Source organism: Balaenoptera ricei, chromosome 15 (assembly GCF_028023285.1).
Source record: "Balaenoptera ricei isolate mBalRic1 chromosome 15, mBalRic1.hap2, whole genome shotgun sequence".
NCBI classification, from domain to species: Eukaryota; Metazoa; Chordata; class Mammalia; order Artiodactyla; family Balaenopteridae; genus Balaenoptera; species Balaenoptera ricei.
In genome coordinates, this window is record NC_082653.1 from 47695164 (window position 1) to 47707420 (window position 12257).

General features: G+C 45.8%; 1 protein-coding gene across 7 annotated transcripts in view; it reads right to left on the bottom strand.

Annotated features, from left to right (window-relative positions):
* The window catches only part of CFAP61 (cilia and flagella associated protein 61), a 256494-nt gene that overhangs the window by 60384 nt on the left and 183853 nt on the right, over nt 1-12257 (bottom strand). For all 7 annotated transcript variants that reach the window (XM_059898316.1, XM_059898315.1, XM_059898314.1 and 4 more), the window contains one exon: nt 2479-2771. In XM_059898316.1, the coding sequence (XP_059754299.1) occupies nt 2479-2771 (293 nt within the window). The remainder of the gene's footprint in view (nt 1-2478; nt 2772-12257) is intronic.

Genomic DNA, 12257 nt, shown 5'->3' on the forward strand with positions numbered 1-12257 from the left:
TGGAGACAATTAACAAACTCAAAAGCCAGTTCTTTGGGGGGGAAAAAAAATCAATACAATTGACAAATGTCTAGCTAGACAGAGAACTTTAGAGAGGTCCTCGTCTCTCCTCAGCTGCTGGTGGTCGCTGGCCATCCCTGCTGCTCCAGGACCCGTGGCTGCCATCACTCCATCTCTGCCTCCATCAGCATGGGGCCTTCTCCCTCATGGGCCTCCTCTCTGTCATCAAGTCTCTCTCTCCATGTAAGGGCACCAATCATTAGAGTTAGGACCCACCCCAAACCAGGATGACCTTCTCTGTGCTTGACTACAACTGCAAAGATCCTATTTCCAAATAAGGTCACATCCACAGGTACTGGTTCTTAGGACCGTATCTCTCTGGGGGGACATAATTCAGCCCACGACACCATGACCACATGGCCACAGTGGAGTTCGTGCCCATCAAAAGTCTCCTAATTCCCTGGCAGAGATGCCACCCAAAGCTGATGATTGGGAGGGACAAATACCCTGACTGTTCCCTTCTTCCAGTTTCTAATCTCCTGCCAGTTTGGCCAACCTACTGTTGGCCAAACACAGATGAGAGTCGGGGGAAACTGGGGCTGGGAGGGTCCTCTGTAGAGGCCCCTCGTCGTGGTGCAGAGCAGAGCAGGGGAAGCCGGAGACAGGACCTGAGGACAGCAGGCCAATGTCCGACTCATCCATTTAGGGTGAAGTTTGGGCAGGAAGGTGTGCTGGATCAAGGCAGTTGAGAGTATCTGCAAGATGTCTTTGCCATGATTCCAATTCTGACCTGGACAGGAGAGTGAAGGCCAGCAGGGGCTGCTACAGAATCTGTATTCAGTTGGATATTGGGGGAGGTTTCCTTGCACCCATGCGCCCTAAGCAGGGTATGTGTTCACCCCCAGAGTTGCCCAGGATAACCTGGGCATACATCTTCCACGATCATCATTTTGGGAGGAAACTTTCGGTGAAAAGATGTAGATTTTCCCTACCTTATACAGGTATTGTGACATACATGTGTAGATGGTGTCACTTTTATGTTAAAATAAAATGAACTTTTTCTGTCTTTTTCACTGCTATATCCCTCACACTTAGGACTAAGCCTGAGACCTAGTAGGTGTCCAATAAATGTTTGTGGAGTGAAGGAATAAAGGAAGGTACTGAAGAGCAGAATGCAAAATCCCCCTGGGTTGTCAGAATGAAACGAGAGGTGGCAGGGAAACCCCCTCTGTGCGGGTGGTCTGCCTTGAGCTCCAGTCCAGACTCTGGGGGGATGAGGGTGGCCCATAGGGGCCCTTGGGTGAGAAGCCCTGACTTAGGCTGACCCACTCCTACTGCCAGGTGAGGGACTGCTATGAGCCCCCACGGGGGTCCCCAGCCGGCTTGCCCACTAGATGCTGCTGGCATCCTTTATCCCAACTGCCAACACAGCCCTTGACCCCCATAGCTGCAGCACTCACTCGGACCGCAGCCCCCTCTCTCAGAGGGGTCTCCTGCTTCTCCGTCACATCAACTGGCCCCTTTCTCTTCTTCCTCCCTCCTGCTTTCTGCTCATCTCCTGAGCAGGGTGTGAGCTGAGCTGTGACAAGACCCCAAGCAACGTACTCTCTCCATACATCATGGGGGAAGATCCACTATTGCTGTTTCCAGAATCTTAGGAGGTCGACACAGCATGGACCTTGAGGCCCTGCTGGCCTGGGTTGGGATCTCAGCTGACGTGGAGTCACGGTGTTCTCGTCTGTAAGGTGGGGATGCTTCCCTTGAAAGAGCTGTTGTGAGGAGGGGACAGAATGCGCTGCAAGTGTGCAGCGTGGTACCCGGGACATGGGGAGCTCTCAGTGGGGCTGGCCCTCTTCAAAGCCGCCCCCCCTGACACTCTGCCCAGGAACAGGCGGGGTCCAGTTCCCTTCCCCTTGAGTGTGGGCTGCCTTAGTGACGTGCTTCTAGGGCACAGAATGCGGTGGAAGGATGCGGCTTGACTTCTGAGGCTAGGTCATGAAAGGAGATATGCTGTCTCTCTCTCTCTTTCTCTCTGCGTCTCTCTCTCTCTGTCTCTGTCCCATTGCTTTCGGAACCCAGCCACCATGCAGAGGGGAAGCTCAGTCCCATGAAGGGGCCGTTTGTAAGTGTTCAGGTCCAAATCTCACCTGAAGCTGATCTGACACCAGCAGCTGGACAAGTGGGTGAACACACCTTCTAGACGATTCCAGCCCCAACCCCAGTCTGATGTCAGCCCCAGGAGAGACCACCAGGGAGAACTGCTGGCGGAGCCCGGTCCAGCCCCAGGACCATGAGAGAGAATATGGAATGGCTGTTGTTGTTTTAGGCCACTCAGTTTGGGTGGCTCGTTTCTCAGCAATAGAAAATCTGAACGTTTAGGGGAAAAAAAATACCCTGTGACTGTAAATTCACCACCTACCACCTTTCAGACCCCAAGTCCCCCAAAGGTGGTGAGTGAGGTTCTGGGGACCTACTTACGGAGCAGGGGAGCTGGAAGGGCTTGGTGGGTGTGGTGAAGCTGGCGCTGTGGATGGGGTCTGGGTTCAGGCCATCGTTCCACTGAGCCAGGACCGCGTCCCGGTAGACGGTCACCCCCGCAGCTCGGAGCACATCCTCCACCGCGCCCTCCACCGCGTAGTTGTTGATGCAGGTGATGATGGAGGTGGGTGGGTGCTGCACCAGGTGGATGTAGGAGCCCCTCACACCCAAGTTCAAGAGCGTCTCCACCGTGGTGTACGTGTCAATTGTGTTCCCATAGACGATGACATTCCCTAGAGAAGGGGACAAATGCTTAGATACATAGTTTTAAAAAAACCCAACAACCTTATTAGTCAAATGCTAATAATGCCGAATTGCTCCCTCCAACCCTCTCATTTTTTTTCAGCTGTGGGAAGCCAGCGGTGTTACCTAGCAACAGCGACCAAGATAATTTAGCACAGAATGGGCACACAACATCCCACAAAGTAGTCAAGTACTTTTAACACAGAAGTAGGACATTCATTTATGTTCCTATAATTTGAAAGTTGAAATTATGCTAAATGAAACTGGTGAGAATAAAACCTTTTACCTTGTTTTTGTTCCCTATTTGCTACACTTATTAAGGGGAAAAATGGCTAAAGTTTGCAATAAATGCAAGTTCTTCCTGAGTGATGAAAAGGACAATGGTGAAAATAATTGTCATGTGCATGATGGTACGGATATTTTAATACTTAATTGTTGAATCGTGTTGATTTCAAGGACATTTTCCCTTCTTTGAGAACTAAAGACTAGAACATTCTGCTTTGCAACAGATAATTTTATAAAGATTCAAATTCTGATTTTTAGGATTTAATGTGTCAAGACCTAGCAAAAGAGATTGACAGGTATTCTTTTGGTGAGGAAAAATAAAATCAGAAAATAACTTTGAGAGATTTCCCTTGTGTAAGAGCATTTTGATGGTAACAGTCTATACGATTTATTTATATTTCTTAAAAATATTATAGAAGTAATTACATATGCTCTTCTACTAATGATATAAGTTTTAAGACCAATGATCCTATTACATGAGTGAGATGTATTATATGCTATTTATATGCTGTTTTGGACACTGAATTGGCATTATTACCTCTTCACAAAGACAGAAACTGCTGTAGGCTCACATTTCAGGCAAGCTGTAACAATTTCACCACAAAATGATAGATTTGTGAATCTACCTCTCTTTTTCTTCCTGTTTATAAAATGATATGAAGAGGAATTTTATGAGACAAAATAAATGCAAGTGTACTTACTCAATTTGGTGGAATAAATTATGCAAAAATCTATTTCGATCCAAAATTGAGAGGACGTATAATGGCTTGTCTTACTTGTTTAGAAGGAAAGGAACTAGAATAGCTTTCAGATGGCTTCCCTAAGGTTAAGAGCTTCTGGAAAGTCCTCCCCTACTTCCTGTTGCTCAAACGTGGAAAGCCAAGGGGGCAAGGAAGCCAGGGGCAGGGTCCTTCCTTCCTGGCTTCTCTAGAATGCTCCGATTTTGGGGCTCTGATTGCCGCCCTATTCAGACGCGCTAGTGCAGCATTCCTGGGTGAGCTGCCTTTTCCTTGGCTGAAAGAGCCAACATTTTGCTTAAATTATTGAGGCTCCCACCTGCTGTGCAACATGAATCCTGGCGGTCTGACACAACAAAGAACTAGCCTGCCAGGAGAGCCAAAACTTGAACCTCAAACTGTCATAGGTTTGAGGTCTTCTGCCCCTTTAAAATCTGCATGCAAAAACAATATTCATTTTCAGTGAAACAGATTTAAGTGCTTAGGCCCCATGCAACTCAGAGTTTAATATTTTTCCAGTCTCTCCTTCATGTTGGCTTTTAGTAACTATTCTGTGAGATGGGCCTTTTCATTACAGGCTCATGGAAGCCCCAGCAATGCAGGGTTATTTAGCCAGGGTTGCCCACAGATTGTAGGCAGCTGGAGAGGATGAGGACTTCCATACATTTCATAAAACCTCTAATATTTAAATTAGACGTTTATTAATAGATATGCTAACTTCTAAATAGTTTTGTCTATCTTTTAGTTTAATTTGAAACGCCTCCCCCAAATATGAGACTTCAGTTATTGTAACTGTCAGCTATTGTCACGATAATGCTGCATGACAAACTACCCCCAAACTCAATGCCAAACAACAGTAAGCCTGTTGCAGGTTGGCCTACACGTCTGTGGGCTGGCTGATGTTGGCTGATGTGGCTCCAAGCTGTGGTTGGGGTCAGATCTGCACCACGTCTCTCTCATCCTCTTTGGACCAACAGTGACCTGAGGCATATTCTCTTTCGGGAGCTGTGCAGGAGCACAGGCGGGCAAGTACAACTGCTCAGACACTTTCTAACCCTCTCCTTGCAAAACATCCACTAATGTTCCATTGACCAAAGCAAGTCATGCGGCCACACCCGCACCCGCCCAAGGGGGTGAAGCACACTCTGCCCACAGCGGGCATGTGTGTGTGTGCATATTTGCTGAACAATGGTCCAAAATCACAGTCATATTGGGCACATAGTAAATCATGCCTATGTGATGTCATCTAAAATTTTTCATCTAAACGTGTTTTATATGATTATTTACTTACATTGTCTCATTACCCACAAAACAGAATAAAATCTCATTATATTTTTTTTACTACCTAAATAAGAACATGTCACAGGTCAAATCACATTCCTCCACATACATAACAAGACCCAGTGTTACAAAGTCAGCCTGTTACTCTTTGTCAGTTTGATCCCTTGCCTTTTACATGTTTCCATTCTGGGGGGGATTATTCTTTCCATTATCTCTGTGCAATTGTGAGTTCTTTCTACATCATTTCCCACTTTTTCTTTGTAAACAATTTTAGATTCAATTCCTGTGTATCTCGTGACTCTTATATACCTGGCCTAAAGCCAGGCACTTTAATACACAATCCCAGGAACTCCCTGGTGGTCCAGTGGTTAGGACTCCAAGCTCTCACTGCTAGGGACCTGAGTTCGAGCGCTGGTCAGGGATCCGGCAAGCCACGCAGCGTGGCCAAAAGAAAATAAAAAGTTATCTCTGGTAACACCTCTCTTTCTGGGCCAGGCCCCCTATCTAAATTCTTTAAAAAAAATACACAATCCGGGGCTTCCCTGGTGGTGCAGTGGTTGAGAATCTGCCTGCCAATGCAGGGGACACGGGTTCGCGGAGCGGCTGGGCCCGTGAGCCACAGCTACTGAGCCTGCGCGTTTGGAGCCTGTGCTCCGCAACAAGAGAGGTCACGATAGTGAGAGGCCCGCGCACCGCGATGAAGAGTGGCCCCCGCTTGCCGCAACTAGAGAAAGCCCTCGCACAGAAACGGAGACCCAACACAGCCATAAATAAATACATTAAAAAAAAAAATACACAATCCATTATTATTATTATTATTATTATTATTATTATTATTACCAGTAACAATAACATTTAGAACTGTTACCAATAACACTGGCTTCAAGCAAATGCCCGTAAGTAATTTTTTCATAAGCTAACAGTAAAAATATAAGCATGAAGATAATTCATAAGCTAAGCAAAGTCATATTTTGGGGAGTCCCCAGGACAAAAGCTAGCAGACAAAGATTTTGATTATGAATGTATTCGTTGCGGGACAAATCAATCTAGGTATAAAAATGTGATTACTTATACTTATCAGAGTAATTTTACTAGCATGGATGGGGTGGAACTAGGGCTTTTGAAGCCCCCTGGACTGGGCTGTGCTTGTGGTTGCACCTGGGCCCCAGCAGAAGGTCCAGCCCCCCGGCAGGTGAGGTCCCTGCAGGCCCGAGGCCGTCTCTGCCTTGCCTTCCTTGCATCGGCAGTCTACACGCCCTGGCTTACCTGGGGGAGGACTTCAGGCTCACCCTGCCCACGCTGCCCACCCTGGGGCCTCACACAGAGCCTGGCCTGCAATGGGTGTGACAAAACGTTTCCTGACAGGATACACGGATGAGTGTTTGAGCTTTATCAGCTTGCTGATCCGAAACTAACTGGGCTTTCCTTTTGGGCCCTGTCGATATTTACCGCAGAACACCCTCACTCTGGCCAGGTTTTCCTACTACGTATTTTGACCTGGTGTTCACTATTAAGTTGGCACTACAAGACCAGTCCAGCCACAGGATGGGTTGTATACCTGAGATTTGTAACACAGAAACATGTTAGATCTGGCTGTTAGTTTTCCCTTCTAGCCCACAAAATTCTACACGATCCTAAATGTAACCAAAACTGTGTGTGCCTCCAACACGACAGTATAAAATAATACTCCTGCCATGTTGGTGCAGTTTAAACCGAGGGACCAAGGATATTTTACAGGGAGGTGAGCCCTTGTGTAACTATCACGCTGTGGACAGCTGGGTGAATTTGGGGCCAAATCAAAGAGGGAAGATGGAGAGGGAAGGAAACGGAGAAAGAAAGGGAGGGGGCAGAGAGAGAGAAGAACCCAGAACGCCTCAGGGAAATAGATTTTCTTCCATCGCTGGCTGAGTTAGAAGCAAGCAAGAGTTTAAAAGCAGGTGAGAAAAAGTGGTTGTGAGGTGGGGGAGGGGTGGGGGAAGTGGGCCGTGAATAACAACACTGCAAAGGGCTTTGTAAGGGCGACGCTGGGTCTGACAGTGTGTCCCATTCCGAGTGGACCAGGCGGGTGGCTGGGGTCCTGCTGGCGCAGAACATCCTGACGGCTGGTGGAGGAGGGGGGGGCAGCCCCAGGGTGTGTGGAACCCACGGCATCTGTCATCTACAGCGGGCTTAAGAGGTCAGACAACCCCGGTTCATTAAAGATTCACTGAGCTCATGCATTTCCACCACTTAGGTGCTCTGTAACTCACGGAGTCTTTGCAAATATTTTGAAGGAGGTGACACATTGCAGGGGCTTCCTTTATCTAGTTGGGATTTCGCATATATTCTTTGGAAGTTTCTATGCATACGTGGAAGAAACAGAGTGGAAAAGCTGAGGATTTCCCCCTGGATATCAGTATTATGCTAAGAGATCTGGTCACTGTCTTCTTCACAGCAGCTCAGTTTACTTAACAGATAAGAAACAACCAGTCTTTGCACTTGACCTGATGGGTGACAGAGGGGAAGTGGTGGGCGGCCCTACTTTGAACTGGCAAATGATAACTCATGATTCGAACAGTCTGGGTGGATTTTCAATAGGGGGCAATGGAATAGAACTATACCAGTTTTCATGGGAGGCCGATCTTTGTTGCTCCTTCTAGGGGATAAATTATGCGTTACTGAGAGTACAGAGCAGAATTGGGAGGCAGAGTACAAGGAGGGCACGGTGGTGAAAAGACGACCTTGTGAAAGCCCCTGGAGTTAAAGTTGGCGGGAAGGGGCACCCAGTCTCTCTCTCACGCTCGCCTGTAACGACCTTTGGGACAGAATGTGCAAGGGAGCTTCCAAAGGAAAGAGGGGCCCAGCTGGGGAGGAAGAGGGGGCGTGATGATTCCTATCACCACCTGGGTGAGCTGTCACTTCTCCACCTCAGGCTGAAAAAGCGCTAAGACCAGCCGTCTGAAATGTTGGCATGAACGTGAAGGTGATGCTTTTGCTTTCTGATACACTCTTGTTGAAGGTGTAAATGAATACACCAGCAACTCTGATTATGTGACCACCAAAATAAGGCAAGCCCACGCAAGATGTGAAGATGAAGGATTCTCCAGGAAGAAAACCATCACTCGGAAAGGAGAAAAGGGAAGGATTTTCTGATTTGGCATTCTGGCCAGGAACTCACATCTCAAGAGGATAAGAAATAAATTCAAGATTTATGCACACAGATATTAATACGAATTTTTCTTCATAGTTATTGCATTTTTAAGACCAGAGAAAATAAGAATTATATACTACATTTTATAATTTATGTATTTTAAATTATTTTATTATTGTATGTATATTTACATATTCCATTGTATTTTAATGAAGAACTATGGTTCCTTTCCACTTCAAAAGAAACAGAGATTATGTAAGATCAGAATAGGCCCATGAGAAAAGTTTTATTATGCTCTCCAGAAAACTGAGGACAGAGAGGTTAAGTAACAAGCTCCAGGTCACACAGCAGTGGATAGTTCAGCAGAACTCAGACCTGCCAGGTGTGATTTCAGAACCAGTGCTCACACCACTGCACTATATTTGCAGATGGATATATAACATGTTCCTTAAAAACCGCTCTAATCGGCATTGTATCTGTATTATTAACTTTAGGGAATAACCAGATAATGAAAGAATTTTAAATAGATACCCTAGAATATTAATAAATTGTGAAATAAACATATACTTAAAAAACATATTATGTTCATGAATAGACCAGAAAATACTCTTTTTACTTTTTATAAGTCAAAGCATAAGATTTCTATGACACATCTCATTTTGCTCTGTCAAATAAAAAGGGAAGAATATATTAGATATAGCATAACAAAGGCTTTGTTCGGTGATTCATGCACTGGAATTTTAATGTTATACTTTTCTTATAAACATGCTTTTAATAAGGCAGTAAACTGTATTTAGTTAAAGATAAAAATAATTGATCCATTTCAGGCCATCAAGGCGGTGTATTTCTTTGTACTTTACTTTCATCCTACTTTTCATTTTCATGGAAGGTACAGAGGTAATAGCAGATGAATTTCAATTAGTTTCAATTAATGCCATAAACTGTTATAATGTATTAGGTTGCTGGGTTCTATGTGAACCCCGCCGGCTAAACCCTCCAGGTTTTTTTTGCAGTTGAAAGCCAGTGATGTCAGCTATTCTCCAGGATACTGGAGCAGTTCTAATAGTTTAGGATAATTTACATCTATAAACTCATCCAACTCCAGAGACCAATAAACAATTTCCTTCAGGCTGGACTAATTCCATCACAGAACAACTGTTTCTCCTTTGGAAGCAGAGGAAGACATGATAAAACGGAGACAGGGGCCGGGGAGAGTGTTGATGTTTTGGGGGAGATATCTGTGCATTTTCAAGGGGCAGAAATTCAGAGGAAAGCTAACCTCCTCCTATTTAAAAAAAAAAAAAATCCATTGTTTCTGCTACATAGCATCCTTCTGTTCTTCTAGAACAATCCCTCCACCGTCCTCAGCAAACAAGCCCCTCCTCTCGAGTCTGTGTGCTTCAAAGTTAGGCCTGGAGTTTCCCAGCAATCGGGGTGTGATTCCTGGATGGACATTCGACCCAATCACAGCCCGTGAGACACAGGAGTTTTTTTCTCAGGCTCTTGGAGGAAGGGCCCTATCCTCAGCTCCCTCCCTCCAACCCCAGCCTGAACTATTGAGAAAAAGGAAAATTAGCACTGAGGGAGCAAAAGCTAACTATCATGAAAAATGTCCACATTCTTTCTGGTGTTATTAGAAACCAAGGGCTGACAGGCGGAGTGACGGTAATGGATGTGGGAACAAAGCCCTGCTCCTCGTTTTCATGAAGTGCCAACTTCCAGTTTCCAGCTTCAAATACCATCAGCCCATAACTGACTTGGAAATAAACTAGATGCCGCTGTGCCAGCAGGACCTCAAATGGATCAGAGATGGCTGCTTCCAGCCCGCCCCTGCCTGAACGGCTGCCCCACTCCACCCCTCACCCATCCTTCCCCGAGGGCTTTCTCTCTGCCGCCGTGGGTGCCAGAGATGGGAGTTCGCCTTCCTGCCGTGCTGTTTTGTACACAGCATCACGCCTGGTTCCCCAGCCTCTAAAAAGTGACCAGTTAAACCTGGACTCCCCTGGACCCTCCACCTTCCCCTCCCACTGCTGCCCTTCACGGAGTCTGCCCGGCCTGAGTTGTTGGGTCATGGTCTTTGGATACAAATCAAACTCCCCCAACCTCTCTCTTCCTGTGCTTATCCTGCCCTTCATTTTTTTTTTTTTTTTCCAGCAATTGCAGTCTTTTTTAAATTTTTTATTTTTTTAATTTTTTTATTTTTGGCTGCGTTGGGTCTTCGTTGCTGCGCGCAGGCTCTCTCCAGTTGCGTCAAGCGGGGGCTACTCTTCGTTGCGGTGCGCGGGCTTCTCATTGCGGTGGCTTCTCTTGTTGCGGAGCATGGGCTCCAGGCACGTGGGCTTCAGTAGTTGTGGCGCACGGGCTCTGTAGTTGTGGCGCACGGGCTTGGTTGCTCCACAGCATGTGGGATCTTCCCAGACCAGGGCTCGAACCCGTGTGCCCTGCATTGGCAGGCAGATTCTTAACCACTGCGCCACCAGACAAGCCCTTATCCTGCCCTTCTTTAAGGCTGAGCTCAAATCCTCCTTTCTTGGGGAAACCTTCTCTAAACTTCACAGCCTCCAGGGCTCTCATGAAGGTCACGATGCCTCTATACAACCAGACTGGTACCTGGTGTACACGGCTCCCCATCTTTTGTGTAGAGACTGTGCTAGGCTGCACCATCACCAGGATGGCAGGGGCTGAGACCTACACCCTGGAGAAACAACCCTATCACATGTAGCAGTAGTAGTAGTAATAAGGCTAACAACAGCCCATATGATTGAACTCCTACTGCGTAAAAGACGCTGCCCTGAGCTGGACATGTAATATCTTATTTATCTCGTTTAATCCTGATAGCAGCCCATGTGAGGAAGATATCTGGAATGGCACTAATTAAATTCAAGTCTGAATATGACTCTAATTATGGAAAAACTACAAAGAGAAAGAGCTTCCTCAAGGCAGGAGGTTAACAGTTTTCTTTCCAACTTTCCTTATAGTCATTTGAAAAGGGTCACTACCCTAAGTTGAATGAACTTGGCTGGGTCTGTTTCTCAGATGCCTCCCAGAGCCTGGGCCCAGCATCTGAGTGTTCGGACCACCTACCTGGGAGATGCCCTGGGGGTGTCATTAAGCACTGGACCTGGGGAAAACAGCCTACTTTTAGGACAAGAAACTAATGTCTATAAACTCCCTAACCTGGCCGTTCAGTGGACAAAAGCAGGCACGCAGGGGTTTTATGCAATGGTTAATGGGAGACACTCTTAACTCTTGCAAAAGCATTTATTTCCCTTTAAGTGGGCACCAGAGTATCACCATCTTCGACCGCTAGTCAAGGCAACATGATAGCTGGATGCTATTCCCCCATCTGAAAACCAAGAGCTTCTTACATTGGAATTTCTAAGTTCTCTGCCATAAGTATTCAACCTTAAGAACTTGCATTGCCACATTCAAAGGCCCTTTTCTTGGTCAAAAGGCTCCTGAATCCTAACATTCAAAACAGCCAACAGTTCGATTAAAACACTGCATTATAACAGGACTGGGCACATTCCTAAGACATAATGTATATTTTGTATTGAACCATTGGCTTTTGTACTTTCAGCAAGCTTAAGTTACATTTTGAGGTCTGGACTTGAAGAAATGGTAATGAGTTGTCACAAATTGTATGGATAAAAGCAGGGTTCTGCAAACTATGACTCATCCCCTATTTTTGTAAATAAAGTTTTATTGGAAGACAGCCATGCTTATTCATTGACATATTGTCTGTGGCTGCTTTCTTGCCAGAGCAGCAGAGTTGGGTAGTTGGGACAGAGACCATATGGCCTGCAAAATCTAAAATTTTTGCTATCTGGCCCTTTACAGTAAAAGTTTGCTGACCCCCAGAACAGAGAATTCCCTAAGTGTACTTAGGTCATAGGGCAATGATTAAAGAATGACTAAAATATTGAAACAGGTTTAAACACATACAGATGCAAAACTGAAAATAATACCAAGTTTTAATGCAAAAATTAAAATATTGAATACTTTGACAAGTTTTTATTCTGGGTCCCCAGTATATATCTATA